Consider the following 16791-nt stretch of genomic DNA (forward strand, 5'->3'; position numbering starts at 1 on the left):
GTATAACATTACCAATTATTTGAGGCAATAGGTCATTGTGTATACAGTAAATCTCATTATCAGTAGGTACATGAAGCCTACAGCAATGCCTTCTACACACCCCAGCAACTGTTACAATAAATTCTGATCGACCTTTTCTTCCAGTCTATGGCTGTTTTTGAATATTTTTATTTGAACAATTTGTACTGGGAAAATAGTCTAGGGAAGGAACTTGAAGTTACTGATCCTAAAACACAAAACTGAAGTAGGTTAACTAAAATTACTTAATTGTTACAACATCTCGGGTTAATGCTCATATTATTCAGCTTTGCCCATACTTTGTAAAATTTCTTTTTATTCATTCACAGGATGAGGGCTTCGCTGGCTGGGCCAGTATTTATTGCCCATCCCTAGTTGCCCTTGTGAAGGTGGTGGTGAGCTGCCTTCTTGAACCACTGCAGTCCATGTGGTGTAGGTACACCCACAGTGCTGTTAGGAAGGGAGTTCCAGGATTTTGACCCAGCGACAGTGAAGGAACGGCGATGTATTTCCAAGTCAGGATGGTGAGTGGCTTGGAGAGGAACTTCCAGGTGGTGGTGTTCCTCTTGTCCTTCTGGATGGTGGTGGTCATGGGTTTGGAAGGTGCTGTCTAAGGATCCTTGTTGAATTCCTGCAGTGCATCTTGTAGATGGTACACACTGCTGCTACTGTGTGTCGGTGGGTGAATGTTTGTGGATGTGGTGCCAAACAAGCAGGCTGCTTGGTCCTGGACGGTGTCAAACTTCTTGGGTGTTGTGGGAACTGCACTTATACAGGCAAGTGGGAGTATTCCATCACACTCCTGACTTATGCCTTGTAGACGGTGGACAGACTTTAGGGAGTCAGGAGGTGAGTTACTCATCATACGATTCCTAGCCTCTGACCTGCTCTTGCAGCCACAGTATTTATATGGCTAGTCCAGTTCAGTTTTTGCTGATAGTGGGGGATTCTCTGATGGTAATCTCGTTGAACGTCAAGGGATGATGTTTAGATTTTCTCTTGTTGGAGATACTCATTGCCTGACACTTGTGTGGTGTAAATGTTACTTGCCACTTGTCAGCCCAAACCTGGATATTGCCCAGACTTTGCTGCATTTGGACATGGACTGCTTCAGTATCTGAGGAGTCGTGAATGGTGCTGAACATTGTGCAATCATCAGTGAACATCTCCACTTCTGACCTTATGGTGGAAGGAAGGTCATCGATGTAGCAGTCAAAGATAGTTAAGCGAGGACACTACCCTGAGGAACTCCTGCAGTGGTGTCCTGGAACTGAGATGACTGACCTCCAACAACCACAACCATCTTCCTTTGTGCTAGGTATGACTCCAACCAGTGGAGAGATTTCCCCTTGATTCCCATTGACCCCAGTTTTGCTAGGGCTCCTTGATGCCACACTCAGTCAAATGCGGCCTTGATGTCAAGGGCAGTCACTCTCACCTCACCTCGGGAGTTCAGCTCTTTTGTCCATGTTTGAACCAAGGCTGTAATGGGGTCAGGAGCTGAGTGGCCCTGGTGGAACCCAAACTGAGCATCAGTGAGCAGGTTATTGCTAAGCAAGTGACGATTGATAGCACTGTTGATGACCCCTTCTATTACTTTACTGATGATGAAGAGTAGACTGATGGGGCAGTAATTGGCTGGGTTGGATTTGTCCTGCTTTTTGTGTACAGGACACACCTGGGCAATTTTCCACATAGCCGGGTAGATGCTGGTGTTGTAGCTGCACTGGAACGGCTTGGCTAGAGGCACAGCACGTTCTTATGAACCTGGTGGAGATGTGAGGGTGTATATGAGAGTTAGTGGTGTTGTGACTTGAGGTGTAAGATCCCTGTGGGTGTGTGATGGGTTTGTGAGTGTGTGGGTTGAGAGTGATGAGAAGAGTAACTTACCCTGGCAGAACGGAGGAGATCATTCATCCTCTTGCGGCACTGTGTGGCTGTCCTCTTTTGCAGGGTGTTGGTGCTGACCACCGTTGCCACCACCTCCCATGCTGGATTGATGATGCCACTGTCCCTCCTGCAGCCAGAGTGGGGGTAGAGGACGTTATGGTGAGGCTCCAAAAGGTGCTTGAGGGACGTGTCTCTAAACCTGGGGGCTGCAGTCTTCTTGCCTTTCAGGGCCATGTCTTCGTCAACAGTTGTGGACTGGAAACACTGAGAGGTGTGCTCACAGCTGGACTTAAATACGGCGCCCAGTGTGGTGAAACGGCGAGGTGATGGCAGACAGGCGAATGAGAGCCCGCCCGCCATGGAAACGCCATATTTCCCGGGAATACATAAGCAATGCGGCAGGTTTGGGATGATACGGTGTGAAAAGTGGCCATTGCGGCTGGTGGGTAAAATGCTACCGCACTTAGTGTAAATCTGGGATGATTCTGTCCACTGTGTAGTTCCAACTGGCTACCATTTTATGGGGCTTTATTCTAACAGACTATATTACTGCACAATGGAATATAAATATTTCTTAAAGATCCAGTCAAATCCAAATACTTTGCTCTTCTTTAAAAGGGAAGATATGGCTTTGCAAAAATGCCTCAGAATGTTTCACACTTCAGACTTGGATATCAAATAAACTGTGATCAGTGGGTCCACACTTACTGTTATACTGACACTCTCACAAATGAAATGCTACAAAAATATTGGTGACTAAGTTGAATTTCGCCCAATCTTAGCATTGGAGTCTTCTTGCAGAGATGGAGTTCCTTTAACCTTGTGCAACGGGGCCTCTGGCAACAGGTGGCAATGTTGGAGGAGAGCACCGAGCAGGAGAAATGGTCAGCCCCTGTGGGCCCCTCCCTGCAGGGAGTAGTGTCTTTGACAAGCTGAGGGTTGGAGCCAGAGGCCATGAGATGTGGGAGAAAGCGGGAAGGACTAATCCAGGGCTTGTGAGTGGCAGTGCCAGGAACCTAGCACAGCTTGAAATACCCCAGGGTAGCTAAGGAACCAGGAAAGGATCTGGAAACCTAGTCAAATCAACTGGTGGCAACCCAGAGTCTGAGAAGTCTCATGAGAGAGAGAGAGTGAGAGAATAGGACTGCAGCCAAGAGCTGGGCAGCAGAAGAAGCCTGAACAAGCCTGGTGAGTGACTGCATTGAGAAGCTGAGGCCCCGAATAGGACAGAGATCTGGAGCATCGGCAGTGAATATTTTCTGTAAATACTTTGTTCCTTGGAGTTACACTTTCTCTTGAGTGTTGACGCACAGCTGGACATGGAATTCAGAGATCTCAACCAGAGCGAGCAGGCAGTGTTTGTGGTCAATCTCTGTGTGAGAAAGATTGCTGGGAATTACAGGGAAGAGGTGCTGATGTTCAAAGAAGTCTGTGGTGGATTTTTGAGGTCCTGACATGGGATTCTGGGGATAGCAGGAGCCTTCTGCAGCTGAAACAGGGGTTTTATTAAAACAAGCAAGTCAAAGGAGAGGATCTGGTCTCCCTATCCCTGGAGCTGCTGAAGTTGTTTAACTGCACTATCCTCCTGAATCCCTCCTTCAAATTAACCAGGGACACACAGCTGAAAAATTGCCTGGCTGAAGTGGTGAGGGGTGAAGACATCCGGAGGGAGCTGAAGAGACTTAACAGTGACAAACCCTGACTGTCCTTCTTTGACCTGTAAGATAACATAATCCGGATGGTGGGGGGAGACGGGACTCCTAAGACCAGGGAAGAAGCCACCACTAGGGAGGCGACTGTCAGCACGGACGGGCATGTAGACCTCGGGCTGAAGAGGCAGGCAGGACAGACTCCTGCACAGCAAACACTAATCCAATCCCTACAGGAAGCCTCGTGACTGAGCAGGCTCCAAAGTGGAATAGTATCAGGGCTGAGCACATCCACTAAGACTGCCCTCAACAACCACAAACATCACAGAGATCAGACATGGAGAGCCCGTCCAGCACAACTCCATTCCTCATCCCTCACCAGAGAAGATACAGGCCCAGCAAAGGAAATGGAAATGCTGGGGTCTTCAGCTGGAAGAATGAACATGGAAGGCAACCCAGTTTTGCCAATTTAGAGAGGATTACAGATGATGCCATGTTCAATGGCAGCATTCACACCTCCATCCCCTGCGGGATCCAGGCAGAGAGTCATTAAGAGTCACCGATGAGCTGATGAGGGAGTTTGAAAACCAGTCCAGAGGGGGAGAGCCACCTACAGTTTCACTTTTACCGTCCATCTGAAAAGAGAATCTCAGGCAGCTTCAACTGGTCGATGAAGACATCAGCAAACTTCACTTCTATTGGAAGACGAAACGTCCACCGACCTGACATTGCTGAACGAGGGAATTCAAATTCCTCATCTTGCTGAGCTGCTGGGAGAGGATCGGGGAGGAGGGAGGAGTTCTCTATCAGCTGGTTCATGACAACAGGAGAGGGATGAAGCAACTCATCTTGGCCAGCAGTTTTCAGTGTCAAGTGTTGACCGCAGTTCATGACCAGGCAATGTCAGAGTGTCAGAGAACAGACTGAACTGAAAAGCAGGTGGCGAGCAGAGCGAGACTTCGGTGAGCAGACTGGGTCAGTAAAGAATGACTTCAGTGAGGAAATTTAAGGAAATATTCTTTTAATTAAAAACAAACAAAAAGTATGTTAAGGGAGCTCAGTCCCAGGCGTTGTGTGGCCTGCAGCATGTGGGAATTCTTGGGCACTCCTCGGAGTCTGGATGACCAGATGTGCAGGAAGTGCCACCGGCTTGACCAGTTTGAGTAATGAGACTTGGAGCTTGAGTATCAGCTGGAGACACAGCGGAGCATCCGCGAGGCTGAGAGTCACGTGGATGGCTCGTTTTTAGATGTGGTCACTCCGCAGCTTAAGGAAGTGCAGTCAGAGAGGGAATGGGTGACCACCAGTCAGGAGAAGGGAGGCAGGCAGGTAGTCAGGAAAGCCTGAGTGCATCTCACTCAAGAACAGTTTTTCTGTGTTGGACAACGGTGAGGGTGAAGGTTCCTCTGGAGAGTGCAGCCAGAGACAATTTCACGGCACTGTGGGTGGCTCAGCTGCACAAGGGGGGGAGGAGTAAGAGGGTAGGAACAATAGTGGGAGGAGACTCGAGTGAGGGGTGCAGACAGGCACTTCTGCAGCCGTAGATGTGACTCCAGGATGGTGTTGCCTCTCTGGTGCCAGGGTCAAGGATGTCACACAATGGCTGCAGAGCATTCTGAACGGAGAGGCCGAATAGTCAGAGGTCGTGGTTCGCATTGGTACCAATGACATAGGTAGAAAGAGGGATGAGGTTCTGCAATAATAATTTAGGGAGCTAGTTAGATTAAAAAGCAGGACCTCAAAGGTTGTAAACTCTGGATCACTCCCTGTGTCACGTGCTAGTGAGTATAGGAATAGGAGGAAAGAGAGGATGAATGTGTGGCTGAAGAGATGGTGCAGGAGGGAGGGCTTTAGTTTCCTGGATCACCGGCTCTGTTTATGGGGGCGGTGGGACCGGTACAAGTTGGACGGGTTGCACCTGAACCGGAACAGAACCAACATCCTTGCGGGGAGGTTTGCTAGTATTGTTGTGGGAGGGTTTAAACTAATTTGGTAGGGGGATAGGATACAGAGTGGAGGTACAGTAGGAGGCAAAGCACAGCCAAATAAAAAATAAAAATTAAGTCAGCCTGGAAGGCAGAGCAAATACAGACCTGTTAAGGCACAAGGGAACAATGCAAGGTTGCATTGCATCTATTTTAATGCAAGGAGTCTTACAAGTGAGGCAGATGAATTGAGGGCGTTGATTAACACATGGGAATATGATATTGTTGCTATCACAGAGACATGGTTGAAGGAAGGGCAGGACTGGCAGCTGAATATTCCAGGGGATAGAATCTTCAGGCATGACGGGCTGGGGGAGGGTGCGGGTGTAAAGGAGGAGGGGGCATTGCACTATTGATCAAGGAGTCAATTGCTGCAATAAGGGGGATGATAACTTAGAAAGTTCCTCAAATGAGGCCATATGTGTAGAACTTAAAAACAAAAAGGGGGCAATGACTTTGCTGGGAGTGTACTATAGACCTCCAAACAGTCAGGGGGAGATAGAGGAGCAGATATGTAGGCAAATCTTAGAGAAATGTGAACATAACAGTGTAATAATCATAGGGGATTTCAACTTCCCTAATATTAACTGGGATAGTCTTAGGGCAGAATTTTGCCCTTGGTGGGCGGGCAGGCCCCACCGGCTGGGCAGCAGGTGGACAGCCGACCCCCATCACCGAAACAGGGCCCACTGTCATTTGGAGTGGGAGGGCCAATTAAGGCCCACCCAGCGGGCTGCCCAACAGGAAGCGCTTCCTGTGCGGGGGGTGGGGGGGGGGCGGTGAGGGAATCCCCATCTGTCCTGTCTCAAGGAGATTACTGACAGGTAAAAAAGCACTAAAAATAGAGAAGTATTAAAATTATTAACATGTCCCCCTCATGTGACAATGCCACACGAGATGGGACACGTTAATAACTTTATGAAACTTTTAAAAAACGGACATGAAATCTCATCCCGCCAGTGAATGAGGTTTCATGTATTATCAGAAGCCCCTGGGGCTCCTGGCCTGCCCACCAGCCTTAAGGTTGGACGGGCAGGTCTTTAATGATCTTAATTAGCCTGTCAATGGCCTCAATTGGCCATTGACAGGTCGGCAGGCGGACAGTTGATTTCGCTGTCCGCCCGCCTTCCTGAAAATTTAAAGGGACCGGGATGACATCGGGGGTTCCTCCCAACATCATCCCGCATCATTTTCCCCTCGGCGAGCGGGCCCCGCCCCCAAATCGCTGACAGAAAAATCCTGGCCTTAGTGCGAAAGGCTTAGATGGGGTGGAATTCTTAAACTGCATTCAGGAGAGCTTTTTGAGCCAGCATGTAGAAAGTCCTACAAGAGAAGAGGTGGTATTGGACCTAATATTATGGAATGAAGCCAGGCAAGTGGTAGAAGTGTCAGTGGGGGAGCATTTCGGGGATAGTGACCATAACTCTGTAGGATTTAAAGTAATTACGGAAAAGGACAAAGATGGACCGGAAATAAAGGTCCTGAATTGGGGGAAGGCGGATTTCAATATGATAAGACAGGATCTGGCCAAAGTAGACTGGGAGCAACTACTGGTAGGAAAGTCTACATCAGGCAAGTGGGAGTCATTCAAAAAGGAAATAGAGTTCAGGGCCAACATGTTCCTGTAAAGGTGAAGGGTAGGACCAATAAGTCCAGGGAACCCTGGATGTCAAGGTAGGTAGAGAATTGGATAAGGATAAAAAAAGAAGGCTTATGGCAGATACAGAGGGCTGAAAACAGCAGAAGCCCCAGAGGAATATAGAAAGTGTAGGGGATGTACTTAAAAGGTAATTAGGAGAGCGAAGAGGGAGCATGAAAAAACCCTGGTGGGCAAGATAAAGAAAAATCCCAAGGCATTTTATAAATAAATTAAGGGCAAGAGGATAACCAGGGAAAGAGTAGGGCCCATTCAGGACCAAAGTGGCAATCTGTGCATGGAGCTGGAGGATGTAGGTGAGGTTTTAAATGATTTCTTTTCATCTGTGTTCACTATAGAGAAGGACGATGTAGGTGTAGAAATCAGGGAAAGGGACCGTGATATACTTGAACAAATTAGCATTGAGAGGGAGGAATTATTAGCGGTTTTAGCGGCCTTAAAAGTGGATAAATCCCCAGGCCCAGATGAAATGTATCCCAGGATGCTGTGTGAGGCAAGGAAGGAGATTGCAGGGGCTCTGACACTAATTTTCAAATCCCCTCTGGCCACAGGAGAGGTGACAGAAGACTGGAGGACAGCGAATGTGCTACCATTATTCAACAAGGGTAGTAGGGATAAACCAGGTAATTACAGGCCAGTGAGTCTAACATCAGTGGTAAGGAAACTATTGGAAAAAAATTCAGAGGGACAGGATTAATCTCCACTTGGAGAGGTAGGAATTAATCAGGGATAGTCAGCATGGCTCTGTCAGGGGGAGATCATGTCTAACAAATTTGATTGAATTTTTCGAGGAGGTGACTAATTGTGTAGATGAGGGTAGCGCGATTGACTGGTCACAACAGGCAAAATACTGACCGTACCCAACCAGCCCGTGATTGCAAAACTCAAAATATAGACTGGGATTTTCCCATTGTGGGTGGAACCTGCCGTGGGTGAGGTGGTGCCCCAGCCAGAAGTCCATTGACTTGCGGCGGGACCAGAAGATCATGACAATGGGTGGGTGCGGAAAATCCCGCTGTTAGTGTCCAACATTAAATGTGATTCTGCGATTGGACAACACTTGCTAAACAATCCTGAGCGTGCTAAGTAGTACACTGACAACCAATTTAAGATCATCAGTTGGGCTTGCAGTGACTCACTTACGCATGCTAAAGCCGCATATATTCACACATAGGGCCCTGTCCTATGCAAACAGAAGGAACATATCCACACTTTGTACCTTTTTCATCTAAACAAAAGTTTAGGGAACAGTCATTCCCTGGTTCATTCCCCAGGGCAATGCCTTGACCAATCAGAGTCAACCTGTCTGGTTTGAATTTGAACGAAGCTTGGCAGTTAACTGCTCCATGCTGCATTCTCCATGGCAATGCCTCCACCAATCAGAGTCCACTTGCCAACCAATCAGCACTCTCTTCTCATGCACTATAAATGACATTCCCCCCATTACAGTTTGGTAATTTCTTGTGAACTATCCTGATGAGTATATGAGACGAACAGCTGAGATAGCATGTCTCTTTTTTTTAGCAATAAATCATATTTGTTGGCATTATTGCCTGATACAGAATCCGGTTGTGAAACAGATTAACCTCCCTTTGTCTGACATGATTGGCAGTTTTTGACTGAGCTAGTATCATATTTAGCTGTGACTTGAATATTAATACCACTCCAGCAACCAGGATATCTAAGTTCTAAGCCATAAACAATTTTCTTGTAATGCACAGCACTGTAAAATCAGAAATATTACAGTGTTACCTCAATATCAATACCCATTAAACAAGACACCAATTAAGAGTAATGGTGGCAAAAGTCCTGGAATTGTTTAAGGAACGGTCGAAGCTCTGATGGATGGGCTGTCGGCTAGTTCAGCATCGATGAGCTAGGGGGGGCCCCAGTGAACTCTTCCATCCCTAACTATCTTATGAAATTGTGAAAGTGGTGCGTCACCTGCATCACACTGAACAGCAGAAAATAAAAGACTGGCAGAGAGAGAGAAGGAAAGAGCAAGGGAGGGTGAAGAGATAGGGGAGAAAAAGACTGAGGTGAAGAGAAAGAGAGAGAGAGTGAGCGAGCAAGGTGGGAAAGAGACAATGAGGGGGAGAGAGAGAGAGAGAGCGAGAGAGATAAAGAGAGAGTGGTCACCTGCTGCTGAAGCTAGCTGAAGAGGTGTTTCAGCACAGTTATCTTCACCAGAATTAATGAGTCCTCCTTCCACATTGGCTCCAGCATCAAGCAGAAGCTGTGAGGATGAAATAGATATTTTAATGAAGAGAAACTTATTTCAACATTGCGAAAGAAAAAAGTGAACATTCTATTAATTTAGAGAAACAAATTCTAGGTGTTTATATTTTTTCTCTTCTCAGCTGAGGATGCTATCTTTTATTGTTGTACAGTTGATAGGTATGTAATTGCTTCTTATATTTCACCACAGTAATCTTACATATGCAAACTTAGATAGTGACAGTGCTGCCAAGCTATTCAACCACAAAGCATCTTATAGTTGGGCTCAATTCAAACAACGCCTGATATCTGAACAATTTCCCCAGCAGGGGACAGCAAGGGGGAGTTACCCCTCCGGCTGCCCCCACCCCCCCACCCCCCCTCCCCCTCCACCCCTCCAACTATTAACCCAGAACCTCTGGAAGTGAATCCTGTCTGATAAATCCAATAATTTACATAGAAATAATTTCTATGAATCTACAGCAACTTTAGACACTAGCATACAGAGCTCCTGATCTCTGAGCACAACAAGTGATGTAGAACAAGCTGTCAACAATCCCTGACTGTTTGGCAATGAAAAAAAATGCATCAGAATCGATTCAAGGCAAAATTAGACAGGATTCAAAAAACAGATGATGGGATCACAATCGGATTAGACCATACTGATTGTACGCTGTCTGCATCGGAAGCAAATTTCATGTTGCCTGCCATTCAGCCCCTCAAGCCTGTCCTGCCATTCAATAAGATCATGGCTGATCTGCCCCAGGCCTCAACTTCTCTTTCGTGCCAGCTCCTCATTGCCCTCAACTCCCCGATATTTCAAAAATGTATCTACCTCCTCTTTAAATGCTCTCAGTGATCTAGCCTCCACAAATCTCTGGGCTCGAAAATTCCAGACATTCACTACCCTCTGAGAGAAGAAATTCCTTCAAATCTCAGTTTTAAATGAGCGTCCCCTTATTCTGTAACTAGGTCCCCTAGCTTGAGATTCCCCCACTAGTGGAAACATCTTCTCAACATCTATCCTGTCAAGCACCCTCAGAATTTTGTACGGTTCAATAAGATCATCCCTCATTCTTCTAAACCCTAATGAATAAAGAACTAATCTGTTTAGCCATTCTTAATAAGTCAACCCCTTCATCCCAGGAATCAGCCTAGTGAATCTCTTTTGAACTCCAATGCCAGTATATCCTTTTTTAAATCAGTGGACCGAAACTGTACACAGTACCCCAGGTGCGGCCTCACCAACACCCTGTACAGTTGTAACAAGACTTCCCTATTTTTAAACTCCAACCCCCTAGCAATACAGGCCAAAATTTCATTTGCCTTCTTAATTACTTGCTACACCTGCATACTAACTTTTTGTGTTTCATGCACAAGAACACCCAGATTTCTCGGTGCTGCACTTTTCTGGAGTCTCCTCTATTTAAATAATAGTCTGCCTTTTGATTCTTCCTACCAAAGTGCATGACCTCACACTTTCCTACATTAAACCCTATCTGCCAAGTTTTTGCCCACTCACTCAACCTATCTACATCCCTTTGCAGATTCCTTATGTCCTCCCTCCTACTTTTGTATTGTCAGCAAATTTGGATACATTACAATCTTCCCCCTCTTCCAAGTCACTAACATAAATAGTAAATAATTGAAGCCCTAGGACTGATCCTTGTGGCATTCCACTAATTACGACTTTCCAACCTGAAAAAGACCCATTAATCCTGACTCTCTGTCTTCTGCACGTTAACAAATCCTCAATCCATGCTAATACATTACCCCCAATACTGCGAGCTCCTATCTTGTGCAATTAACTTTTTACGTGGCATCTTATCGAATGCCTTCTGGAAATCCAAATACCCTCCATCTACCAGTTCCCCTTTATCAACTCTGGTTGTTATATCTTCAAAGAACTCTAGCAAATTTGTCAAACGTGATTTCCCTTTCACAAAACCATGTTGACTCTGTTTGATTGTATTAAGCTTTTCTAAATGTCCTGCTATTTCTTCCTCAATAATGGACTCCAGCATTTTCCCAATGACAGCTATTAGGCTGACTGGCCTATAGTTTTCTGCTTTTTGTCTCCCTCCCTACTTGAACAGGGGTGTCACATTAGCAGTTTTCCAATCCGTTGGGACCCTCCTGGAATCCAGTGAGTTCTGGAATATTTCGACCAATGCCTCCACCATCTCTGCAGCCACTTCCTTTAAAACCCTTGGATGCAGGCCATCAGGTCCTGGTGACTTGTCTGCCTTTAGTCCCATTAGTTTGTCAAATACTTTGTCCCTCATGATAGAGACGGTTACAAGGTCTTTCCTCCCATTAGCTCCTTGCTTATCTGATATCTTTGGGATGTTTATAGTGTCCTCCACCGTGAAGACCGATGCAAAATATTGGTTTAAATTATCTGCCACTTCCCTGTTCCCCATTATCAATTCTCCAGTCACATCCTCCAAGGGTCCCATGCTCACTTTAGCCACTCTCTTTCTTTATATATATCCATGGAAGCTCTTGCTGTTTGTTTTCATATTTCTTGCCAATTTGTTTTCATAGTCAATTTTGTCCCTCTTTATTAGCTTTTTAGTCATCCACTGCTGGTTTCTAAAAAAAATCCCAATAGTCTGGCTAGTTTTCGCCACTTTGTATGCCTTAGTTTTTGGTTGGATACATTCCTTGACCACCTTTGTTAACCATGGGTGGTTCATCCTTCTCATCGAGTCCTTTTTAACAGAGATAAATTTTTGCTGAGTATTATGAAATATCTGCTTAAATGTCTGGCACTGTTCATCCACCGACCTTACCCTTAATCTATTTTTCCAGTCCGCTTTAGACAACTCTTTCTTCATACCTCTGTAGTTGCCCTTATTTAAGTTGAGGACACTGGTTTGAGACCCGAGTTGCTCGCCCTCAAACTGAATTTGAAATTCTACCATGTCATGATTGCAACCCCCTAGAGGGTCCTTAACTATGAGGTTTCTTATTAATCCCACCTCATTATACATTACTAGATCTAAAATAGCCTGTTCCTGGGTAGGTTCTGCAATGTATTGCTCCAAGAAACAATCCCTGATGGATTGTACAAATTTGTCTTCCATGTTACCCCATCAATCTGATTTGTCCAGCCAATATGCAGATTAAAATCACTCATGACAATTGTAGCGCTCTTCTTAAACAGCTCCATTATTTTGTCCTACAGAGAGGCAACTCTTCGGGGGCCTACAGATGACTCCTACCCGTGACTTGTTCCCCTTGCTATTCCTTATTTCCACTCAAACTGATTCCACATCATGATCTATTGCATCTATATCACTTGTCACCACTGCACTGTTACCTTCCTTTATTAACAAAGCAACCCCATCTGCTTTTCCTTTTTGCCTATTTTTCCAGAACGTCAAATACCCTTGATTATTGAGTTCCCAGTCTTGGTCACCCTGTAACCACATCTCTGTAATAGCTATCAAGTCATATTCATTTATTTCTATTCGTGCTGTCAACTCATCTATCTTGTTACAAATACTGCGTGCATTCAGATAAAGGGCCTTAAGCTTTGACTTTTTACCATTATTGCTCATTCTGGTTCTGATTTCTGCTGCATTCTTCTGCTTATATTTCCTGAACTGCTCTTGTAGCCACAGTATTTATGTAGCTAGTCCAGTTCAGTTTCTGGTCAATGGTAACCCCCAGGATGTTGATAGTAGGGGATTCAGTGATGGTAATGCCATTGAACATCAAAGGGCAATGGTTGGAATCTCTCTTGTTGGAGATGGTCATTGCCTGGCACTTGTGTGACATGAATGTTACTTGCCACTTGTCAGCCCAATCCGGGATATTGTCCAGGTCTTGCTGCATTTGGACATGGACTGCTTCAGTATCTGAGGAGTCGTGAATGGTGCTGAACATTGCGCAATCATCAGTGAACATCCCCATTTCTGACCTTATGATGGAAGGAAGGTCATTGATGAAGTAGCTGAAGATGGTTGGGTCTAGGACGCTATCCTGAGGATCTCCTGCAGTGATGTCCTGGAGCTGAGATGACTGAGCTCCAACAACCACAACCCATCTTTCTTTGTGCTAGGTATGACTCCAACCAGTGGAGATATTTCCCCTGATTCCCAATGACTCCAGTTTTGCTAGGGCTCCTTGATGGCACACTTGGTCAAATGCTGCCTTGATATCAAGGACAGTCACTGTCACCTCGCCTCAGGAGTTCAGCTCTTTTGTCCATGTTTGAACCAAGGCTGTAATGAGGTCAGGAGCTGAGTGGCCCTGGCAGAACCCAAACTGGTGTCAGTGAGCAGGTTATTGGTAAGCAAGTGCTGCTTGATAGCACTGTTGATGACCCCTTCCATTACTTTACTGATTGAGAGTAGACTGATGGGGCAGTAATTGGCCGGGTTGGATTCGTCCTGCTTCTTGTGTACAGGACATACCTGGGCAATTTTCCACATAGCCGGGTAGATGCCAGTGTTGTTGCTGTACTGGAACAGCTTGGCTAGGGGTGTGGCAAGCTCTGCAGCACAAGTCTTTGGTACTATTGCCGGAATATTGTCAGGGCCTTTAGCCTTTGCAGTATCCAGTGCCTTCAGCCATTTCTTGATATCACGTGGAGTGAATCGAATTGGCTAAAGACAGGCATCTGTGATGCTGGGGAGCTCTGGAGGAGGCTGAGGTGGATCATCCACTTGGCACTTCTGGCTGAAGATTGTAGACGTTTGTGGAGTCTCATCCTCCAGTGAGTTGTTCAATTGTCCACCACCGTTCACAACTGGATGTGGCAGGACTGCAGAGCTTAGATCTGCTCCACTGGCTGTGGAATCGCTTAGCTCTGTCTATCACTTGCTGCTTATGCTATTTGCCATGCAAGTAGCCCTCTGTTGTAGCTTCACCAGGTTGACACCTCATTTTTAGGTATGCCTAGTGTTGCTCCTGGCATGTCCTCCTGCACTCTTCATTGAACCAGAGTTGATTCCCTGGCTTGATGGTAATGGTAGAGTGGGGGATATGCCAGGCCATGAGGTTACAGATTGTGTTTGAGGACAATTCTGCTGCTGCTGATGGCCCACAGCACCTCATGGATGCCCAGTCTTGAGTTGCTAGATCTGTTCAAAATCTATTCCATTTAGCACGGTGTCCCTCTGCTCTCTCATTGCTTTTTGATTTTTTACACTTTTCAGTTGAACCCTTAGCCCCAATAGGCCAGTTACCTTAACATCCATCATTGCGAAAATGTTAGAGTTGATTATAAAGGACGTAATAACAAGGCTTTTAGAAATGCATAATATAATCAAGCAGAATCAGCATGGCTCCATGAAGGGGAAATCAGACATGACAAATTTAATGGAGTTCTTTGAGGAGGTAACATGCAGGATTGATAAAGGGGAACCAGTAGATGTAATATATTTGGATTGAACCAGGGTCCATTTTGGCCTCCTCCGGCCAATTTCTTCAGCCAATTTGATTCACTCCACATGATATCAAGAAATGGCTGAAGGCACCGGATACTGCAAAGGCTACGGGCCCTGACAATATTCCGGCAATAGTACTGAACACTTGTGCTCCAAAATTGGCTTCTCCCTAGCAAAGCTGTTCCAGTACAGCTACAACACTGGGGTCCTGACAATGTGGAAAATTGCCCAGGTATGTCCTGTACACAAAAATCAGGATAATTCCAACTCGGCCAATTATCGCCCCATCAGTCTACTCGCAATCATCAGTAAAGTGATGGAAGGGGTTATCAACAGTGCTATCAAGCGGCACTTGCTTAGCAATAACCTGCTCATGGCGCTCAGTTTGGGTTCTGCCTGGGTCACCCAGCTCCTGACCTTGGTTCAAACATGGACATAAGAGCTGAATTCCTGAGGTGAGGTGAGAGTGACTGCCCTTGACATCAAGACCGCATTTGACTGAGTGTGGCATCAAGGAGCCCTAGCAAAACTGGAGTCAATGGGAATCAGGGCGATAAATGTCCACAGGTTGGAGTCATGCCTAGCACAAAGGAAGATGGTTGTGGTTGCTGGAGCTCAGTCATCTCAATTACAGTACATCACTGCAGGAGAACCTCAGGGTAGTGTCCTAGACCCAATCACCTTCGGCTGCTTCATCAATGACCTTCCTTCCATCATAAGGTCAGAAGTGGGGATGTTCACTGATGATTGCGCAATGGTCAGCATCATTCATGACTCCTCAGATACTGAACGAGTCCATGTGCAAATGCACTCTTCTTTGAACCAGGGTTGATCCCCTGGCTTGATGGTAATGGTGGAGTGGGGGATATGCAGGGCCATGAGGTTACAGATTGTGTTTGAGTACAATTCTGCTGTTGCTGATGGCCCACAGCGCCTCATGGATGCCCAGTTTGAGTTGCTAGATCTGTTGGAATCTATCCCATTTAGCACGGTGGTAGTTCCACACAACACGATGGAGGGTATCCTCATTGTGAATGTGGGACTTTGTCTCCACAATGACTGTGCGGTGGTCACTCCTACCAATACTGTCATGTATGCGGCAGGCAGGTTGGTGAGGATGAGATCAAGTATGTTTTTCCCTCTTTTTGGTTCACTCACCTCCTGCCACTGACACAGTTTAGCAACTATGTCCTTTAGGATTCGGTCAGTAGTGGTGCTACTGATCCAATCTTGGATGATGTACATTAAAATTCCCCACCTAGAGTACATTCTGCACGCTTGCCACCTTCAGTGCTTCCTCTTAGTGGTGTGCAACATTGTGGAGAACTGATTCATCAGCTGAGGGAGGGCAGTATGTGGGTAATCAGCAGAAGGCTTCCTTGCCCTTGTCTGACCTGATGCCACGAGACTTCATGGGGTCAGGGGTCAATGTTGAGGACTCTCAGGGCAACTCCTGCTGGTGGGACAGGATATACCTAGGAAGGGTGTTGGTGTCTGGGACATTATCTGTAAGGTATGATTCCGTGAGGATTACTATGTCAGGCTGTTGCTTGACTAGTCTGTGGGACAGCTCTCCCAATTTTGGCACTAGCCCCCAGATGTTAGTAAGCAGGACTTTGCAGTGTTGACAGGGCTGAGTTTGCTGTTGTCATTTTCAGTGCCTAGGTCGACTCCAAGTGATCCCTCCGGTTTCATTCCTTATTGACTTTTCTGTTTTAGTTTTGAAACAACTGAGTGTCTTCCTGGTTATTTCAGAGGGCATTTAAGAGTCATCCACATTGCTGTGGGTCTGGAGTCAGATCTGGCCAGACCAGGTAATGACAGCAGATTTCCCTCCCTAACGGGGATTAGTGAGCCAGACGTGTTTTTATGACAATTGACAATGGTTTTATGGTCGCATTACTAAGAATAGCTTGGGATTCCAGATTTATTTACTGAATTTTAAATTCCACCAGCTGCTGTGCTGGGGTTTGAAC

At 46.1% G+C, this 16791-nt stretch overlaps 1 protein-coding gene across 1 annotated transcript in view; it reads right to left on the reverse strand.

The window, feature by feature from the left end:
- Positions 1–16791, reverse strand: part of abtb2b (ankyrin repeat and BTB (POZ) domain containing 2b) — a 356813-nt gene that overhangs the window by 50352 nt on the left and 289670 nt on the right. Inside the window, exon 9 of the mRNA XM_041198333.1 lies at positions 9339–9435. Coding sequence (XP_041054267.1) covers positions 9339–9435 — 97 coding nt within the window. The remainder of the gene's footprint in view (positions 1–9338; positions 9436–16791) is intronic.

The sequence above is a fragment of the Carcharodon carcharias genome, chromosome 10 (assembly GCF_017639515.1).
Source record: "Carcharodon carcharias isolate sCarCar2 chromosome 10, sCarCar2.pri, whole genome shotgun sequence".
In the NCBI taxonomy this organism is placed as follows: Eukaryota; Metazoa; Chordata; class Chondrichthyes; order Lamniformes; family Lamnidae; genus Carcharodon; species Carcharodon carcharias.